The sequence below is a fragment of the Sus scrofa genome, chromosome 4 (assembly GCF_000003025.6).
Source record: "Sus scrofa isolate TJ Tabasco breed Duroc chromosome 4, Sscrofa11.1, whole genome shotgun sequence".
Lineage (NCBI taxonomy): Eukaryota > Metazoa > Chordata > Mammalia > Artiodactyla > Suidae > Sus > Sus scrofa.
The window spans coordinates 48694834-48711575 of NC_010446.5; the positions used below are offsets into that span (position 1 = coordinate 48694834).

Here is a 16742-nt window from a genome sequence, read left to right on the forward strand (position 1 = left end):
GGGATCAAACCCACAACCTCATGGTTCCTAGTAGGATTCATAAACCACTAAGCCACGATGGGAACTCTGGAAACTCAATTTATCTAAATTTGACAAGTTTTTAAGCACTTTGGCATGAGATAACCAGGAAACATCTATATAGTACAAAATATTTTCTTGGTCATTTCCCTCATTTCCCATCACATCACAAAGTATTATAAAATGTTTACTTTTGGAGGGCGGCCTCACCTATGGCATAAGGCCAGGGGTAAAATTGGCGCTGCAGCTGCTGGCTTATGCCACAGCCTCAGCAATGCCAGCTCTGAGCCACACCTGTGACCTATGCTGCAGCTTGTGGCAACACTGCAATACCAATCCTTAACCCTCTGAATGAGGCCAGGGATCAAACCTGCATCCTCATGTATACTACTATGGTTCGTAACCTGCTGAGCCACAGTAGGAACTCCCTGTTAACTTTTTAAAATGAAACAATCCATCCATCCATTTAATGTCACAAAAAAAAAAAATAGCTCTATGTTATAACGTGTTAGACATGCTAACCCCTTCCACACTGTGGAATGCCACCTTTTCCTGAACCAAAACTTTTGTCCCCTTGCCCACCTGCAGAAAGGCCAATCCACTGACACCAGGTCATGGTGAAGGAAAGTGCAGGATTTATTGTAAGGCACCATGTAAAGAGTCCTGGACAGCTAGTATTCAAAAAGCCCCAACTCTCCAATGGGTTTTAGGAAAGCATTTTTAAAGGCAAGGTGAGGGAAGAGAATCCTAGGGTATGTGATCAGTTCCTGTACAGTTCTCTGAGTGCTTGAATGAGATAACAGGGTGGTATCACAGGGGTTGACATTATCAATCTTTAGGTTTCAGTAGGTCTGGGGGCTACTTGCTCATGGTCATCAAGTAGTTAATTTCTTCCATTTAGTGGGGGCTTTTAGCATCTGTAAAACAACTTGGGAAATGTGTATCAGAAAGGAGTTGCATACTGTATATGAAATTTTATACACTGATTCATTCATGGCAGGAAATGGATGGCGATTTAGAGCACCTTTAGATTTTTGAATGAACGTAAAAGCTAATTTCTGCCTCATTAACTTATCCTATGAATTTTCAATTTGACCAATTCTGAATGACTACTCCCACATAAGTTTAATTTTTTGGTTAATAGGTAGTTATAATTTATAGCCACTTTTCTGACTATAAAATTTAGGCTCTAAATTCCACCATTCTTAAAACCAGTGAACATATGTTAGGGAAATATGATGTGAAACTTTTTCTAGCATTGCTGATTATACCACAAATTAGGGGTGATTGCTTTTTACTTGTTTATTTTGGTTAATAACAGAATTTAACAAATATACTTAGGAATCTCATACTGAAAATTAACTGTATAACATTTAGAACTTAACTACTTAAAATGAATTATTTCATTTGTATTTTAGTAAGAAAGTTAATTATATCAGAGTATAATACTCATAGATTTAACTATTTGTTAGTAAATATGTTAAATTTAACATGGTCAATAATTTTTAAAAATTATTTCCCAAAATAATAAAAACATTTGTATAGTTATGTAAATGGAAGTGATTGTTAATAGAAAATATATTTATCATTTTTGTCTTTGTTCTTCCATATTGAGTGCTATAATTTGGATCATATGTTCTCTGGTCATATGAAACTTGCGTTTGGCCAAGCCGCACAATAACTGAAATGAGCTATACCTGAAACAAGTGGCCCAGTCGCAAATAGGGATATGGTCTGGCAAAGTGATTTTTCAGGTTAAATAAAATTCAAACCCTACTTCCTTTTCTCCCTCTCCAATAATTTCTATAATTTCTAAAATACATCCCTTCCTGCCCTAATCAATTCCATTAGTTCATGTGATTATTTTGAGGGGAAGGAAGGATGTCTAAGCATCATTTAAATATATTATCTCAATATGTTGGGTACTGTCAGTGAGGGGATTTTAATGTTTCTTGCCTTTGTGATTCACTTGGGTAAATGAGTAGCAGTATCTTAATTTTATACTAAGGCATTGATAAACTTACTAGCTTCAACAGGTGGAGGAAAATTTACTCCTCTAGATTTGATACTGGCCTGAGAAATTAAATAAGAATATATATTCTAAAAATTTTCTGCTTACATTTGCCACTTTCCGTAAAATGAATAACGGCTCCTTTTTTTGTGTGTGTTATTGTTTTGAAAGCCATCTTTCAGAATACCACCCTGACATATGGGTATGGATAGCTGAATCAATTTATCTAACTTTTCACTATATGGTTACATGAAATATTAATGACAAAACATTCTTTCTTGTAAAGTTTACCGAAGCTTTGTGCACCTGCTTCTCCCTATGTATACTAAAATCTAGTGAAGGTGATATCTATTTGCATAGAATTTAATATCTAAGTGTTTACATTTTATTCCCTGATATATTTCTTGCTCTGCAGAGAACAAAATTCTTCTGGTTATTTTTCCATTTAGATAATCACTAAGTGCCAGAAATTGGTTTTGTCTATAAGACAGCAAGATGTTTGTATTCGTAACATAAAGCAGGTAAGTTTAGATTTTATTGTACCATTTGAGGTTCTGTAGTTGGTTGTTCTAGTGATAATGAGAGATGAGCTGAGTCCCAGATAGTAAAAAGTGTCAAGGTTTCCCTTAAAGAGACCTGTTTGCCTCTTAATATTGTTTTTAGTGCTCTCATGTGCCCATGTCAATCAGTAGCAAAATAAAACAAACAAAAAATAAATAAAAACTAATTTGCCATTTTAAAAATACTCCCCTCTTTTCGGGGGGATGTGGTGAATTTTCAAGCAATATATGATTCTGTGCCCTCTATAGTTTGTCTTTCCTTGTAACTCCGAGTACTTAAATCTAACCTGTATTTTTAGTCTTGCCTATTCCATGGACAAATTTTTACTTCAGTAGGAACAATTTGAAGAACTCAGATCAATTAGTTAGCATAAAATAATAAAATAATAAAATGGCACAGGGGGTTAAGGATCCAGCATTGTCACTGCAGTGGCTTAGGTCCCTGTTGTGGCATGGTTCAGTCCCTGGCCTGGGAACTTCCAAAAGCCACGAGTATGGCCAAAAAGAAAAATATATGACTTACTGAGAAAGAATAATGTCAGTGACTTCATATATTCTCAATCAACCCTACAAATTCAATATAATTCCCTCCAAATGCACACATGAGGAAATTTTTCCTTAATTATCCATTATCTGCATTTGAGAAGAGATAAACAATCTCAGATCAAATGTATTTCCAATCATCCATGAGAAGCAATCTTTTAAAACAGTGTTGAAAACAGGAATATATTTCAAATCATGTATGAAGATGGATGTCTTTGGATGTCTGTGTCTTTAAGGGATAAGGTATACCTTCAACTATTACTTTGTATATTTAATCTATTTTTTATCAAATAAGATATAACTTAGTAGAAAAAAGAGTGTTATAAAGATTTTCTCTATGTCATATCCTGATTTCCCAAACTTCTTATTATTCACTACTATAGAATAATGAAGTGCTAAGCCACTTATCTTGCTCTATTTGTTTAACAAACATGTTTTATTCTATGAGAATAGAATAAGATTACTTATACTTGAGACTCCTACTTCTTTGATGATTATGAACATGATTTTTTCATGATTTTCCCTGTTTATTCCTTAATCTTTCTTCACTGGTACCTTAAAAGTCAGCATTTGCAAGGCACTATAATTGTCAGCCAGAGTAGTTTCCTACTATTGATGCTGAGTGTACAAAGCAGCTTGTATTCAGCTCGTTTTTCATCACAATGTTGACCAATTTAGTCTCCTCCAAGGAGCATTAGCTTCTTATTATTTAGGACTGTTTGGTAGACACCTTTTCCGTATCATATCAGAAATTATCAGACTCAGAATTCTGTCATCTCAACAGCTTAAATGAAATAATATAAAGCAAAACTAAACTCAAGGGAGGATTTCCTTTTGGTTATTAAAGGGTTGTTTAAGCAAGTATTTGTTTTCATCCATAGTTTCCTTATTGAATATTATATATATATATAAACAAAGAAGGAAGATAAAGTTAATACTCTAAAGCATTGTAGGTATACTCTCTTGCTTTTTACCTTGATCTAGAATAAGGTTTTCTATAGCAGTTTTTGCTTCAATAAGAAATGTTATTGAAGTCTTGCTGGTTTCATACCTTAATATGAACCAATATAGTCATGCTTAATTTTTCACTGTTTAATGGAAAGATGCATTATAAGTTTTAATGTATAATTATTCCTGGTCAGTTATTGATGATGTCAGAGAATATTTCTTGATTAACAAATAATAATGGCATTAACAATGTTCAGCTCAAGGTGATCCTTAATTTTATTGATATTGATTTGTCAGCCAAGAAACAAACTTTGATCATAAAATGGTAGATCTCCTAGCCTTTCTTATATTTAACAATTAAAAATAAATATTCACTTCTCATTAATTTGGAAAAACAGCCTTTCATGATGAACAGAAAAATATAAAAGAAAAATCACAATTCATTTTTATGTGATTCTAACTTGTATGTTTGAAAGGCTAAGGCATAAATCAAATATGTATTTTTTAGACCATGCTATTTTTTCATTATGCTTTTATATATTTTATATTCTTTCTATTTGTACATAAATCATAGGGTTTATTATTAACAATTTTCTCTTTGCTCTCTTCATAAACATGATTGCCAGTAGCTTAGCACCCATAAGTAACCTAGCAACAAGTCAGCTCTGTAGCAAGTAGCAAATGAATGCAAAGTGTTACGGGAAAAAAAAAAAGAGTTCAGTTTCAGAATATTAGTGCATGTATGCTATTAAAGTTTAAATCTAATTTGGGTAAAATTGCGTGACAACAGGCATTGACTTTCTTATTAAATAATATATTGACAATGAAATCACATCTCCTTCATTCAGAAAAAAAAAAAAAGCATCTATTTCAGACTGTACCACTCTTGACTAGGTAACTGAATATATGTCTTCCTTGGCAGCCTATTCATTACAGATTAGAGGAGAAGAGTGTTTAGGCATGTTTTCACTATGTGGTGGATGAGTTTACTAGATGGAGTTTTGGCAATAAACCTTCCTGACAGTGATGCATTCGCTAATCTCCTAAATAGTTTTAGAAAAAAAATGTTTTATTTTATGTTCACGGGGTTATGTTTATAGCACTGCACTTTTCAGGGATCAATTTCTAGGATATAACACAAAAAGATTCCATTCCTTGTGTTTTACATGTTAAGATTTTGATATATTTAATATCCTTTTCTTTTGGTGAAATTTAAATTCTATAATGTCTGTTTATTTCAGTGAGAAAATAATGTCTGTGTTTTAGTTGCCAGGTCATAAAGGAAGAGTATCAGGTATTGCAGGAAAGCTGCAACTTCATAGGATCATTGTTTATATGATGAATAGACTGAGGAAGGGAAATATACCAGTGAATATCTTCCATTAACTACTACAGCTCTAATTCTGTGCCAAAGGCAGAATTACTTGGCCTTTCTCAATTTGCCAGGTAGTTCACTGCACTTGAAGAAATCTTAGAGCTCTATGGAGGATTTAAGTAAGGGATAGCAGGATAGATATGAGCTGAACATATGACTGAATTTAAAATGAATGCACAGAATTGTAAAACTAGAAAGCATCTGTTCTCTGGTGGAGAATTCCCCACCCCCAACCCCAAGTTTGGGGTTATTTTTTTAAAATCCAACCTTAAATGACTCTGAATTTTTGCTGTAATCGTGACTTGGTTGTGCACAGCTCAACGCCAACATCTTCCTGTCACTGTGCTCCCAAATCTCTCTTCCACAGAAAAAAAGAGAATTAAAACCATGAAATCCTTAAGGAGAAAAGCCAAATACTCTTAGCAAAAAAAAAGTCTAATTCCATCTATATATGAAAAGTTTGGTCACTTACATGATTTGGTTTGAAGCAAATCACCTTAAATAACTGAAAGAATATTCTTGACATGAGGTACAGTTACCTTTACTTGAACATATCTAACTACAGCTGGATAGGCTAGTTGCATGGAATTCATTCCCCAGATGTCATTACAGAATAATCCTCTACATGGATGATGCTACTAGTCACGAAGGTAGTCAGTGGTTGATCCTTCAGGAAAATGACATTTTACCTTTGGAATGTGCACATTAAGAGCCCGTTTCAGCAGAGAGGTCTCAATGGTGTCATATTGTTGAAAAAAAATACCATTCTTCCTTTTTGGGAAGTTGAGTTTCTAGAGGGCAGAAATGTTCTTATTTGTGATTTTATCCAGTATCTACTCTATTACCTTTACACTGTAAGATTGCAATTAATGATTAGCCTTTTTCTTTACAATTAGAGTTTGTATGTTAGAAAAATCTATAACAACCACTGAAATTTTACTAAAATAATGTAAACTACACAATATATATACATATTAAAAAGAGACAGAACAGTTAAATAATAAATACCTTGTAGAGGAAATAAATTTAAAAATAAACTGTAGACATGAATTAATAACCTTAAAATTACTTTAAAATTGTGAAGTTGATCTGAAAGGAACTGTATTTGTTTTCTGCAGGTTTGGTTACAGAAGTACGGCTACCTTCCACCCACTGACCCCAGAATGTCCGTGCTGCGCTCTGCAGAGACCATGCAGTCTGCTTTAGCTGCCATGCAGCAGTTCTACGGCATTAACATGACAGGAAAAGTGGACCGGAACACAATTGAGTAAGTAATGGCACCCGCATTCTTTCTTTCTTGGTCCTTGAGCCAAACAGTAGTCTGAAGAACTCTTAAGTGAATTCCAGTAACCACAAATGGAATGATTTGTTTCATGAACATTTCTTTGGAACTTAACGTATTTTAACTCCTCTGAGAGTTCAGTAAAAAAAAAAAAAAAAAAAAAAAAATCAAAATACAGAATTAAGTTTACTCGCCTAGATTTTAGCAACACATTTTCAAAATAGAAAAGAAAATATGAATAATGGGAGTCAAAGTAGATGTACAGATGAAGCCACACAGGGAGCTGCAACTGGCTTGTCTGGCTGGAAGGAACAGGATGTGCACATCTCTTTCGCTAAGTGACGTCAGAGCAGTATCTTGAAACTGGCCAAAGTAGAAATACTGACACCAAGGAAAATAGGAGACAATACAAATCAGGGCCCTGCTTTTGGGGGGGAGGGAATAGAGATCCAGTTAATAATTTACTAGTTTCCTGCTAGTGACAATTCTCACACTAGTTAAATCAAAGGAAGAGTTTCCACTGAAAAATTTGTTCTTTCAATTTTTTAATAAAGGGCTTATTTTTATTACTTAATAATATTTTTCTTTTATTTATTATTTTATCAATCATCTGTTCATTTATCCAACCAGTAACTCTTTACTGGGCATTTTATCCATGAAAAAAGCATATGCAGACTTAAAAGACATAGTTTCTTCTTCAGAGAAACTTCAAATTAGCCATATAGCTAGATACAGTCACAAATTATTTTACATTTGCACTCTATGTTCCATAACATTATGAAACAGAATTATTATTTCTGGACAGCAAAGGAGGAAATGGTTAATTCTTTCAGCCCAGGGAGGAATTATTTGTGTTCACTGAGTCCTCGATACTCAAAAGTAAATGATCAACATACATCAACCCTACACAATAGAGAGGATAGGAATACATTTTTCTCTCTACTTTTTCAAGTGAAGAAACTGAAATTCAAAGATGAAGTGAAGTCCAGATTAGTCTCAGAATCCAGATTTTTGACATTTACTTCGAGAACTTTCCACTATACCATGCCGTATACTTTGAGAAGTGACACATTTTTCTTTAATACCTAAAATATCTGGGCTCAGACATATGTAATTAATTCTTACATATTAAACTAATTTAATATATAATTTTAAAATTGTATATTGCCTTCTTATACATAAAACATGAAGTTTGTGTTATTATTTCTATTTAATCAAGACAAATACATAAAATGGAGACTTGAATATTAAGCAGTTTATAAGCAGTTTGAAAAAATAATTACCTATCCTAGCATTTTTAAGAGATATGTAAATATTAACTTTGATTTGAATCTGTGAAGATGGAATCAAGAATTAATATAATGGGAGTTCCCCTTGTGGAGTCAGTGTCTCAATGGTTAATAAACCCAACTAGTATCCATGAGGATGTGGGTTAGATCCCTGGCCTTGATGAGTGGATTAAGGATCCTGCACTGCCATGAGCTATGGTGTAGGTTGCAGAGGTAGCTCAGATCCCACATTGCTGTGGATGTGGTGTAGGCTGGCTGGCAGCTATAGCTCCGATTCTACCCCTAGCCTGGGAACTTCCATATGCTATTGATGTGGTCTTAAAAAAAAAAAAAAAAAAAAAAAAGAATTAATATAATGCATTCTGTGAGAATATTTGTTATCAATATTGGGAATAGAATTTTGCTATTTGGTAACTGCTGCCCTGTAATCATTGCAGTTATCTTTCTTAATTGTGTACTATCAAACTTTCATTTTAAGTTATAGCACACTTCTTATCCAAAATAAGCATAGGAGTTCTCATCATGGCTCAGGGGAATGAATCCGACTAGTATCATGAGGATGCAGGTTCAATCCCTGGCCCCGCTCAGTGGGTTAAGGATCCGGCATTGCTGTGGTACAGGTTGCAGATACGGCTCAGATCCCACATTGCTGTGACTCTGGCTGTGGGCCGGCAGCTATAGCTCCGATTCCACCCCTAGCCTGGGAACTTCCATATGCCACAGATACGACACTAAAAAGCAAAAAAAAAAAAAAAAAAAAAAGAAAAAAGATAAAAACACCACAGCAACCACAGCATAGCTTGAGATTAATAAGCAAGCCTCCAGCAAGCCCTGTATTTTGTTGCTATAAAACTCCATTTAAATTAGACCCCTCATCCCAACATTTTATGGAGTGCTGTGGACAACTCTCTTTTTCCCTAATGCAGAGCATTAGCGAATTTCATTCACTTTCTCGTAAGTTATGGCACAATTTTTAAAAATACAATATATCGTGACTTGGGAAATAAATCATTTTATTGCTAGATATTAAAATTTAGAGGGTGGAGCCCTTTAAAAGGTGTCATCTATGTTTCCCCCCATCTTTGAGAGTTCCTGCTAATCATTAAAAAGACTGAAAACAGATAGATTTAATTTACTAAAATAGCTAGAAAAGTCTTGTGTCAGTGTGTGGGAGTTCAAGCAACAGTTCTGTGAGTAATATCATTATAAAGAAAAGATCAACTAAATAAGCAGCCTTACATTTAAAACCAGTCGGTTTTTCTGCTTTTTATTTTTCATTAAAAAAATTGTGTTCTAATTCAATTATTTTGAACTTGGAAATGCACCTTTCCCTTTAAATAGAATGTTATACCTGGTAGTTATTTCTAGGTGAATCCACTAAAGACTTGTTGAACCCTCATCATTTTCCCTTTCTAGACTGTGATGCCTCCTCTGTCCTCTGTGTCATTCTCATTGTCATTCATACTAGAAACCCTGTGGTTTCATTTGCCTCCTGTCTGTTTTTTCCACTGATGTATCCCCATTCTTAAGGTATTGTTGCACAGGTATTCAACTCAAATTGTGTACCATTTTTGTAAGAATAATCCCTGTAATCATACTACTTAAGCAATTCTCTGTGTTTCTGTAATATCAAATGAATGTGTGGTAACAATCCATGTTGAAATTGCACTCTATTATTTTACATAATTAAGTTATATGGTATGTATTTTTATATAAAATATGTAGTATAATTGTAGACCTAAAATTATTCATCAGTATTAAAATAGTGTCTTAGGATTCATTTTCAGATGCCATAAATGCTTATATAATTTTAGACTCATTGAAATCAATTGTTTTTAAATTAAATAATTATATTCTCTTTTGGAATACAGACATCTGATGAATTCACTCTATAATTCTTGGGTGATTAAAAGGAATGATGCCAATTGTGGTAATTCCTATATTATGTGGAAGGAATTAACCATTTTCTAGTAACAAATTTAGGCATTACCCTAAATGGTGTATTATATAGCTTTTGACTTAATTAGCATTTGTATTGGAGAGATAGTAGTAAATCCTTATACTTCCCCCAACCAAAATGAGCTCATTATCATATGTTGCAATGATTCTTTGAAACTATTGATTGCATAACTAATTTTAGTAAGGAAGCTCACTTGAATTCCTTAATAAGTGGATTACTGTGTTATGCGTAAAAATGAATATTTAGCATGGACAGAAAAAGATAGCAAGGCAATAATAAGAATGAGTCTAATATGTTTTTATAAGGTTAATTGTAAGAAAGAATTTTTAAATTTTAGTTTATCTTTTTATGTGTCACAATGTTATGCACTGCATACTTGATAAGACTTGTAAGGTGATCTTTCTTTTTATTTTTGATGTCTCTCTATATATGTCTATTTTGATCTCTCATATATATGCATGTACATATGGGTACATGTATGTTTGTACATGTATACTGGATGATCCCAGTAATTCTGTTTAATTTATTTAAACCATGCCCAGAACTTTGTCTTAGATAAAATTAATGTAAGATTGAGTAAGCAGCTTTGTTCGAAGAACTATTATGAAATTGTAGTGGTATTTGAATGCCTGATTTTAGAATTGAAATATTTACTTAACTACATCAAGAACTATAAGCTTTTGGGCTTACTTATTCATATGTTTCATGGTTTTTATTCTTTCGTCAAAATTATCAAGTTAAGATTCTGTTCAGTTTGATTTGGATATAAAAGATAGATTCATTAGTACTTAAAATTTTTTTTTTCTTTAGTTTTGAATATACCAGTGGAACTCAAAGCATTATAGGAGGAATCAATCCATGTTTTGGTAGCTACAGAGCAATGGTGGATAGCTAAATGAGCAGGTCCTTAGAGCCCTATTCTGAAGGTAAAAGGTGAAAGCTTAAATAAGAGCTGACATTCTAGTTGAGCTTTTGTATACATTGTAGATCATGGAAGCTAAATACATTTATTCTCTGTGCTTGGGTTTTTAAGTACTTTAACTTTGCAATTTCAGCTTTGTGAAAAACACATGTGTCCATCCAGGCAGCTAGTGAGTTGATAGAAAAACGAAACTGGACCAGAGTGAGCTATCAGCCTGTCTACCTTTTGAGCCCTAAGTGAATTTACTTTTAAAAAACCTTCTTCATGATTATTGAATATGGCTCTATGAATACAAATGAAGCCTAAGGATTTTAAGGTAATAAAAATAAGCACATTTAAAAAATTTTAGAAAGATTACTTGGGACTACCACAATAGTACATATTACTCTTACCTTTCATTAGAACTTGGAAAAGTCTGAAAGATAGAAACGTATTTAATACATTATGCTAATTAATATTTTTCTAAGATTACTAATTCATAAGGCACAAATTACATATTTTGAGGGTTTTTCTCTTGATAAATGTAGATATGTGTACTTAGGATCACTATATGGCACAACCTCAACACCATTATATCATTGAAGAACTGCCTTCCTACAGCCCTACTATAGGGACATCAGGGGCATGGATTACAACTCGAAGGCACCTTTTGGAGTCATGCAGTGGGTAGCCCTACATTTTTTACATGAATACTCAACTATTTTTTTTTCTTTTTATGGCCATACCTGCTGCATATGGATGCTCCTGGGCTAGGGTTGAATCAGAGTTGCAGCTAAATGCCTACGCCACAGCCATGGCAACAATGGATCCAAGCCACATCTGTGACCTATGCTGCAGCTTGCCGTAACAGCAGATCCTTAATCTACTGAGAGAGGCCAGGGGTCAAAGCCACATCCTTGGACAGTGTCAGGTTCTTAACCCAGTGAGCCACATTAGGAACTCCATCATTATTTTTTTTTAACTGAAGCTAATGTATTCTATTTCATATATAGTGACTCAACATTACTACAGACTTTAGAAGCTTGTATCTATTTTATTTACATAAAACAGGATACTGTATTCTGTTGCTATCTTTGTTATCAAAATACTAGGAATATCCATGTTTTGAATAGCAAAGCGCTTAATGTCAAGATACAGGTCAAATTGAACTGAAACATGTTGACATAGATATCTGCATACTGTTAATGCAGCTGCTGCTTCTGCTGCTACTAGTACAAGAACTTCTTGATATTTGTAAAATAACAGTGTTAAATTTATAAGCTAAAAATAATAGCTGCTATAATCTGCCAGGAACTATTCTAAGTGTTTTACATGATTTAACTAATTTAATCCTCACAACTCAATAATAATACAATCACTTCATTTTGTAGAGAAGAAACTAAGGAAAAGAAAGAAACAGTAGCCTGATTATTAGTCAGGCTATTTATTAAATAGCACAGGGCTTCTGAGTCAGTGGAGCTGGGTGGGAACCCTGGCAATCTCTCTCTGCTTCTAACTTTCATAATAATAGATTTCAGATATTTTTCATTTTTAAGTTGAGTTAATTTAAATGAATGATCTGCCCAACAAGTTTAAAAATGCTTTGGAGTCTAAACAGTTAAATCAGTACTGCATATCGGTATTATATTTATGAAAATTTTGAAGTGGCACCATTATTTAACATTGAAATTACAAAATGTCTTTCTTGTAGCTCACCCCTCCCCAAGTGCTCAGTCCCTGTGTCTTTGTTTGCTTTCAAATGTCAACTTAAAATTCTTAGCAAATAAATCATTAATGAAGCACAAATAATGAGCTGTGCATTAACACAATGAAAAAATAACCATTTTAGCAATGGTACTTTCACAAAAAGCGCTACTTGAGAATAACAATACACACAGAGCAACCCCTCTTTCTTTTCCTATGGGGTAGTTACTACCTTAGGTAAGATAATCAGTCAAATTTACTTGTGCATGCAATTTAGCCCTCTTGCGTATAAAGGTAAATATGGGATTTATCAATTTGATACATGAATTTGACTAACATTTTGGTGCATGATAACTAGAAATTAATCTTAGACTCTACCTGAATAACAACATTAACAGGCAAATTTTACATGTAGTATTAGACAGCATTTTGTTCACTGATGAGTTCTAGTAAACACTGACCATTCTTTATATTCACTGAGCACTTTAAAAATTGTAAGAGAGAAGAGCCAAATGCTTATGGAATTAAATGGTTTAAGTATTTGAGATCACATAAAAATCCTAAAGACTTATTTAATTCAGATACTGTGTGTCATCCTCAGTGTCCTGATGTGCTATGATCATATTTTTTGAATTTTACATATTTTGATAATCACCGTGCCAGAATATTTGGAAACATATTGGTTAACATAGAGTGTTTTTTTCCTGACCAACCCTCACTAAGGGTTCTTTGAATTAAATCACTAGTTTATATCACATTATGTCTCTTCTTATATTTATTTCTTACATTTAAGCCATCTACTTTATGATTTATTTTTATATATATAAAGGCTTCCACACAAATGTCCATCTACACAGTAAGCATTCATTCAAGGCAGAGAGCTGTAAGAGTTACAAAGTCGTCAAGAAACACAGAGGATAGTGGGGGAGATGAGGATGTACCAAAAAAAAAAAAATTAAGACTTAGTTCATTTGCTTCATGTTCCTTATTATACCCTCTGGTCTGACTCACAGACTAGTGGAAAATAGACATATACACATTGGAATATACACTATAATCATGCTGAGATGAGATGGCAAATGGTACCTGTGTGAGTTGAATGATGAAGGAGGGTTGAGATTGTCACTGTAAACAAGGAGGGAAAAGTATTCCAGACAGAGGTCACTGTATATAAAGTTAGAAAGAGATTTGGTTCTGTAGGAACCTGTGTGGATCTTGGGAGTAGGGGGACCCTTGCCAAGTAGGCCTGAATAACGTTTTTATAAAAGCATTTCATGCTCAAAACATGGAGGAAGCACATCTGTGCTTTGAAGAGATTTATCTCTAGGAGTGAGAAGTAGGCATTAGTGAGAGCGAAAGAGAAATTTTGGAGGCAGAGGAGACTACATCATGATTGATTGACTATGAGGTGAGATCAGTGGAGGATGTTACCTGGATAGCTGGCTTAGGCATTAAAGACCTTTAGCTGAGATAATGCATCAGAAATTGGTGCAAGTTTGGGGCAAGTAAATCATAATTTTCGAATTACATGCAAAATTAGAAATGATGACAGAATAGCTAGATGGAGATGTGAGAACAATTAGCCCATTATTTTGTAACTTTTTCAAAAATCATGTATGTCTTACCTGTAGACTGTGAGCTCACCAGAGCTCTCACCTTATCTTTTTATTAACACATATTTTCATATATATCTTAGCATATCATAAAAGCTTAAAAATATTGTAAGATCAATGGATAAGGATAGAATGAGTGCATAAATATATAAATAGTTGGAACATAAGGAAAAGTTTTATGAAATGGGCAAAAGATAAAGAAATACATAGGAAATTTAGCAGAGATATCTTTCAGCACAGAAATCTAATATCTATCCTTAAAACCCCTGCCCTTTGGAAGACACAATGCCTCATTGAGAAAACTTTCACTGGATTCAAGGTATGCATGACTTTAAGCATCTTTTAAATGCTGTGGGTTATACAGGTACTGGGAGTATATAGATCTTCTTGCTTCACTGTTTCACAGTCTAGTGAAATATTTCTCAATTTTAGCGACCTGGGATGCTTTGGGTGTATTAGTTAAAAGTAAAGGGTCTCCAGTCTCCACTCCAGAGACTTCAGTTCCATAGAATTGAGTAGTCCTCTAGGCGTTGGATTTATAAGACATCTGATTTGGTTTGGAGACTTTAATAAAAGGAAAGGGTGATTTTCTGAAGTAACTCTAGAATGCATCATGAACTAGGATAGAATTTAAGTATGGTAACTCTGATGTCTACATTATTACTGGCAGCAGAATAAAAGAGGATAAACTTAAAATACTTATCAGAAAAGCATTGTCTCTCTTAAAAAGTAAAAGGCATGGTTTCATAGTTGCATGATGTTATTCTCACCGTTATAAAAGCCGGTTAGCTGATTTATCCATGTAATGTAAACTATTTCAGTGATTTTCACGATAGGAACATCTTTATACAGTCATCCCTGTAGTCAATTATTTTCCATTTAAAGAATATAGAAATTAAGTATTTGATGAGGTACAGTAAAAAATTGATTCTTTTCTCATTTCTACTTTCTGAAGCATGTAACACCATGAATATTCTACTGTAGCTTTGTAATTTTTAAATTAAATGGACTAATGAATGATAAAGACACTTTAGGAGTCAAAAGAGGAGTTCCCGTCATGGCGCAGTGGTTAACGAATCCGACTAGGAACCATGAGGTTGCGGGTTCAGTCCCTGGCCTTGCTCAGTGGGTTAACGATCCGGCGTTGCCGTGAGCTGTGGTGTAGGTTGCAGATGCGGCTCGGATCCCGCGTTGCTGTGGCTCTGGCGTAGGCCGGTGGCTATAGCTCCGATTGGACCCCTAGCCTGGGAACCTCCATATGCCACAGGAGCGGCCCAAGAAATAGTAAAAAAAAAAAAAAAAAAAAAAAAAAAGAGTCAAAAGAGAAACTACTCCAAATCATGAAAATCTATCTCCTTAGACAAGAAGAAAGGCTACATAGAAAACCTGACAATGGAAATGAAACTCTCTAGAAAATGTTAGACAACTGTATCTATATAAGTATTAAAATTAATAAGACAGTAAGTTATTTTCCCAATATTAATATTTAAATTTATGTGATGCTAAATTTCATATTCAGAAAAAAGTTTTCTTAATCATTGAATGTGGTTATTATTTAAGATTCAAAGAAGGGAGTTCCCATTTTGGATCAGCAGTAGCAAACCTAGCTGGTATCCAGGTTCCCTCTCTGGCCCCACTCAGTGGGTTAAGGATCCAGAATTGCCGTGAGCTGTGGTATAGGTCGCAGACATGGCTAGCATTTGGCCTTGCTGTTGCTGTGGTGTAGGAAGGCACCTGCAGCTCCAATTCAACTGCTAGTCTGGGAACTTCCATATGCCACAGGTGTGGCTATAAAAAGAAAAAGGAAAAAAAAGATTCAAAGAGAATGGCTGTTATTTGGAAATTGGGGTAATGCTTAAAGTGTAAAGAAAAAAATGGATAAAGGCAAATATTATTTAAACAATTTCATTTTAATAAGCTAGAAGAGAGTAGCATATATCTTCTTGACTCCTGGAATTTAAGGTCATGAAATAGCTTTTTAAAATTCTTGAGTATTAAACCTGAAAGGAACTTTAGTGATGATTTATTTTAAAAAGTCTCATTTTGTGAATGAGACCTATTCAAGGTTTTATGTCTTGGAAGATTCTAGTTAAACTTTCAGAATACATCAATCTACAGTTAGCTCAAAAGGAAATAGGAAATATCTAAAGGATTTGAATTATAAGCTAGTGATTCTTGATAATTCAGGAAGAAGTATGCTTTCTACTTAGATTTAAATTGCAAGAACATTGGCAAAATTTTCCTTTATGTTTTCCTCTTTTCATTATCACTGTCATAACTTCTCAATTGATTTCTTTTTGAAGTTAATGACTAAATTGTTGGTAAATAACTGGAGAAAACTGGATTTTTTTTTCTTTTTTTTTCTTTTTTCTTTTTTTTTTTTTTTGCAGCTGGATGAAGAAGCCTCGATGTGGTGTACCTGACCAGACAAGAGGTAGCTCCAAATTTAATATTCGTCGAAAGCGATATGCATTAACAGGACAGAAGTGGCAGCACAAACACATCACTTACAGGTATAATAACTAATGATGAATTACT

At 33.9% G+C, this 16742-nt stretch overlaps 1 protein-coding gene across 1 annotated transcript in view; it reads left to right on the top strand.

Moving 5' to 3' along the window:
- Positions 1–16742, top strand: part of MMP16 (matrix metallopeptidase 16) — a 311134-nt gene that overhangs the window by 138008 nt on the left and 156384 nt on the right. Inside the window, exons 2-3 of the mRNA XM_001926617.6 lie at positions 6574–6722; positions 16595–16717. Coding sequence (XP_001926652.1) covers positions 6574–6722; positions 16595–16717 — 272 coding nt within the window. The remainder of the gene's footprint in view (positions 1–6573; positions 6723–16594; positions 16718–16742) is intronic.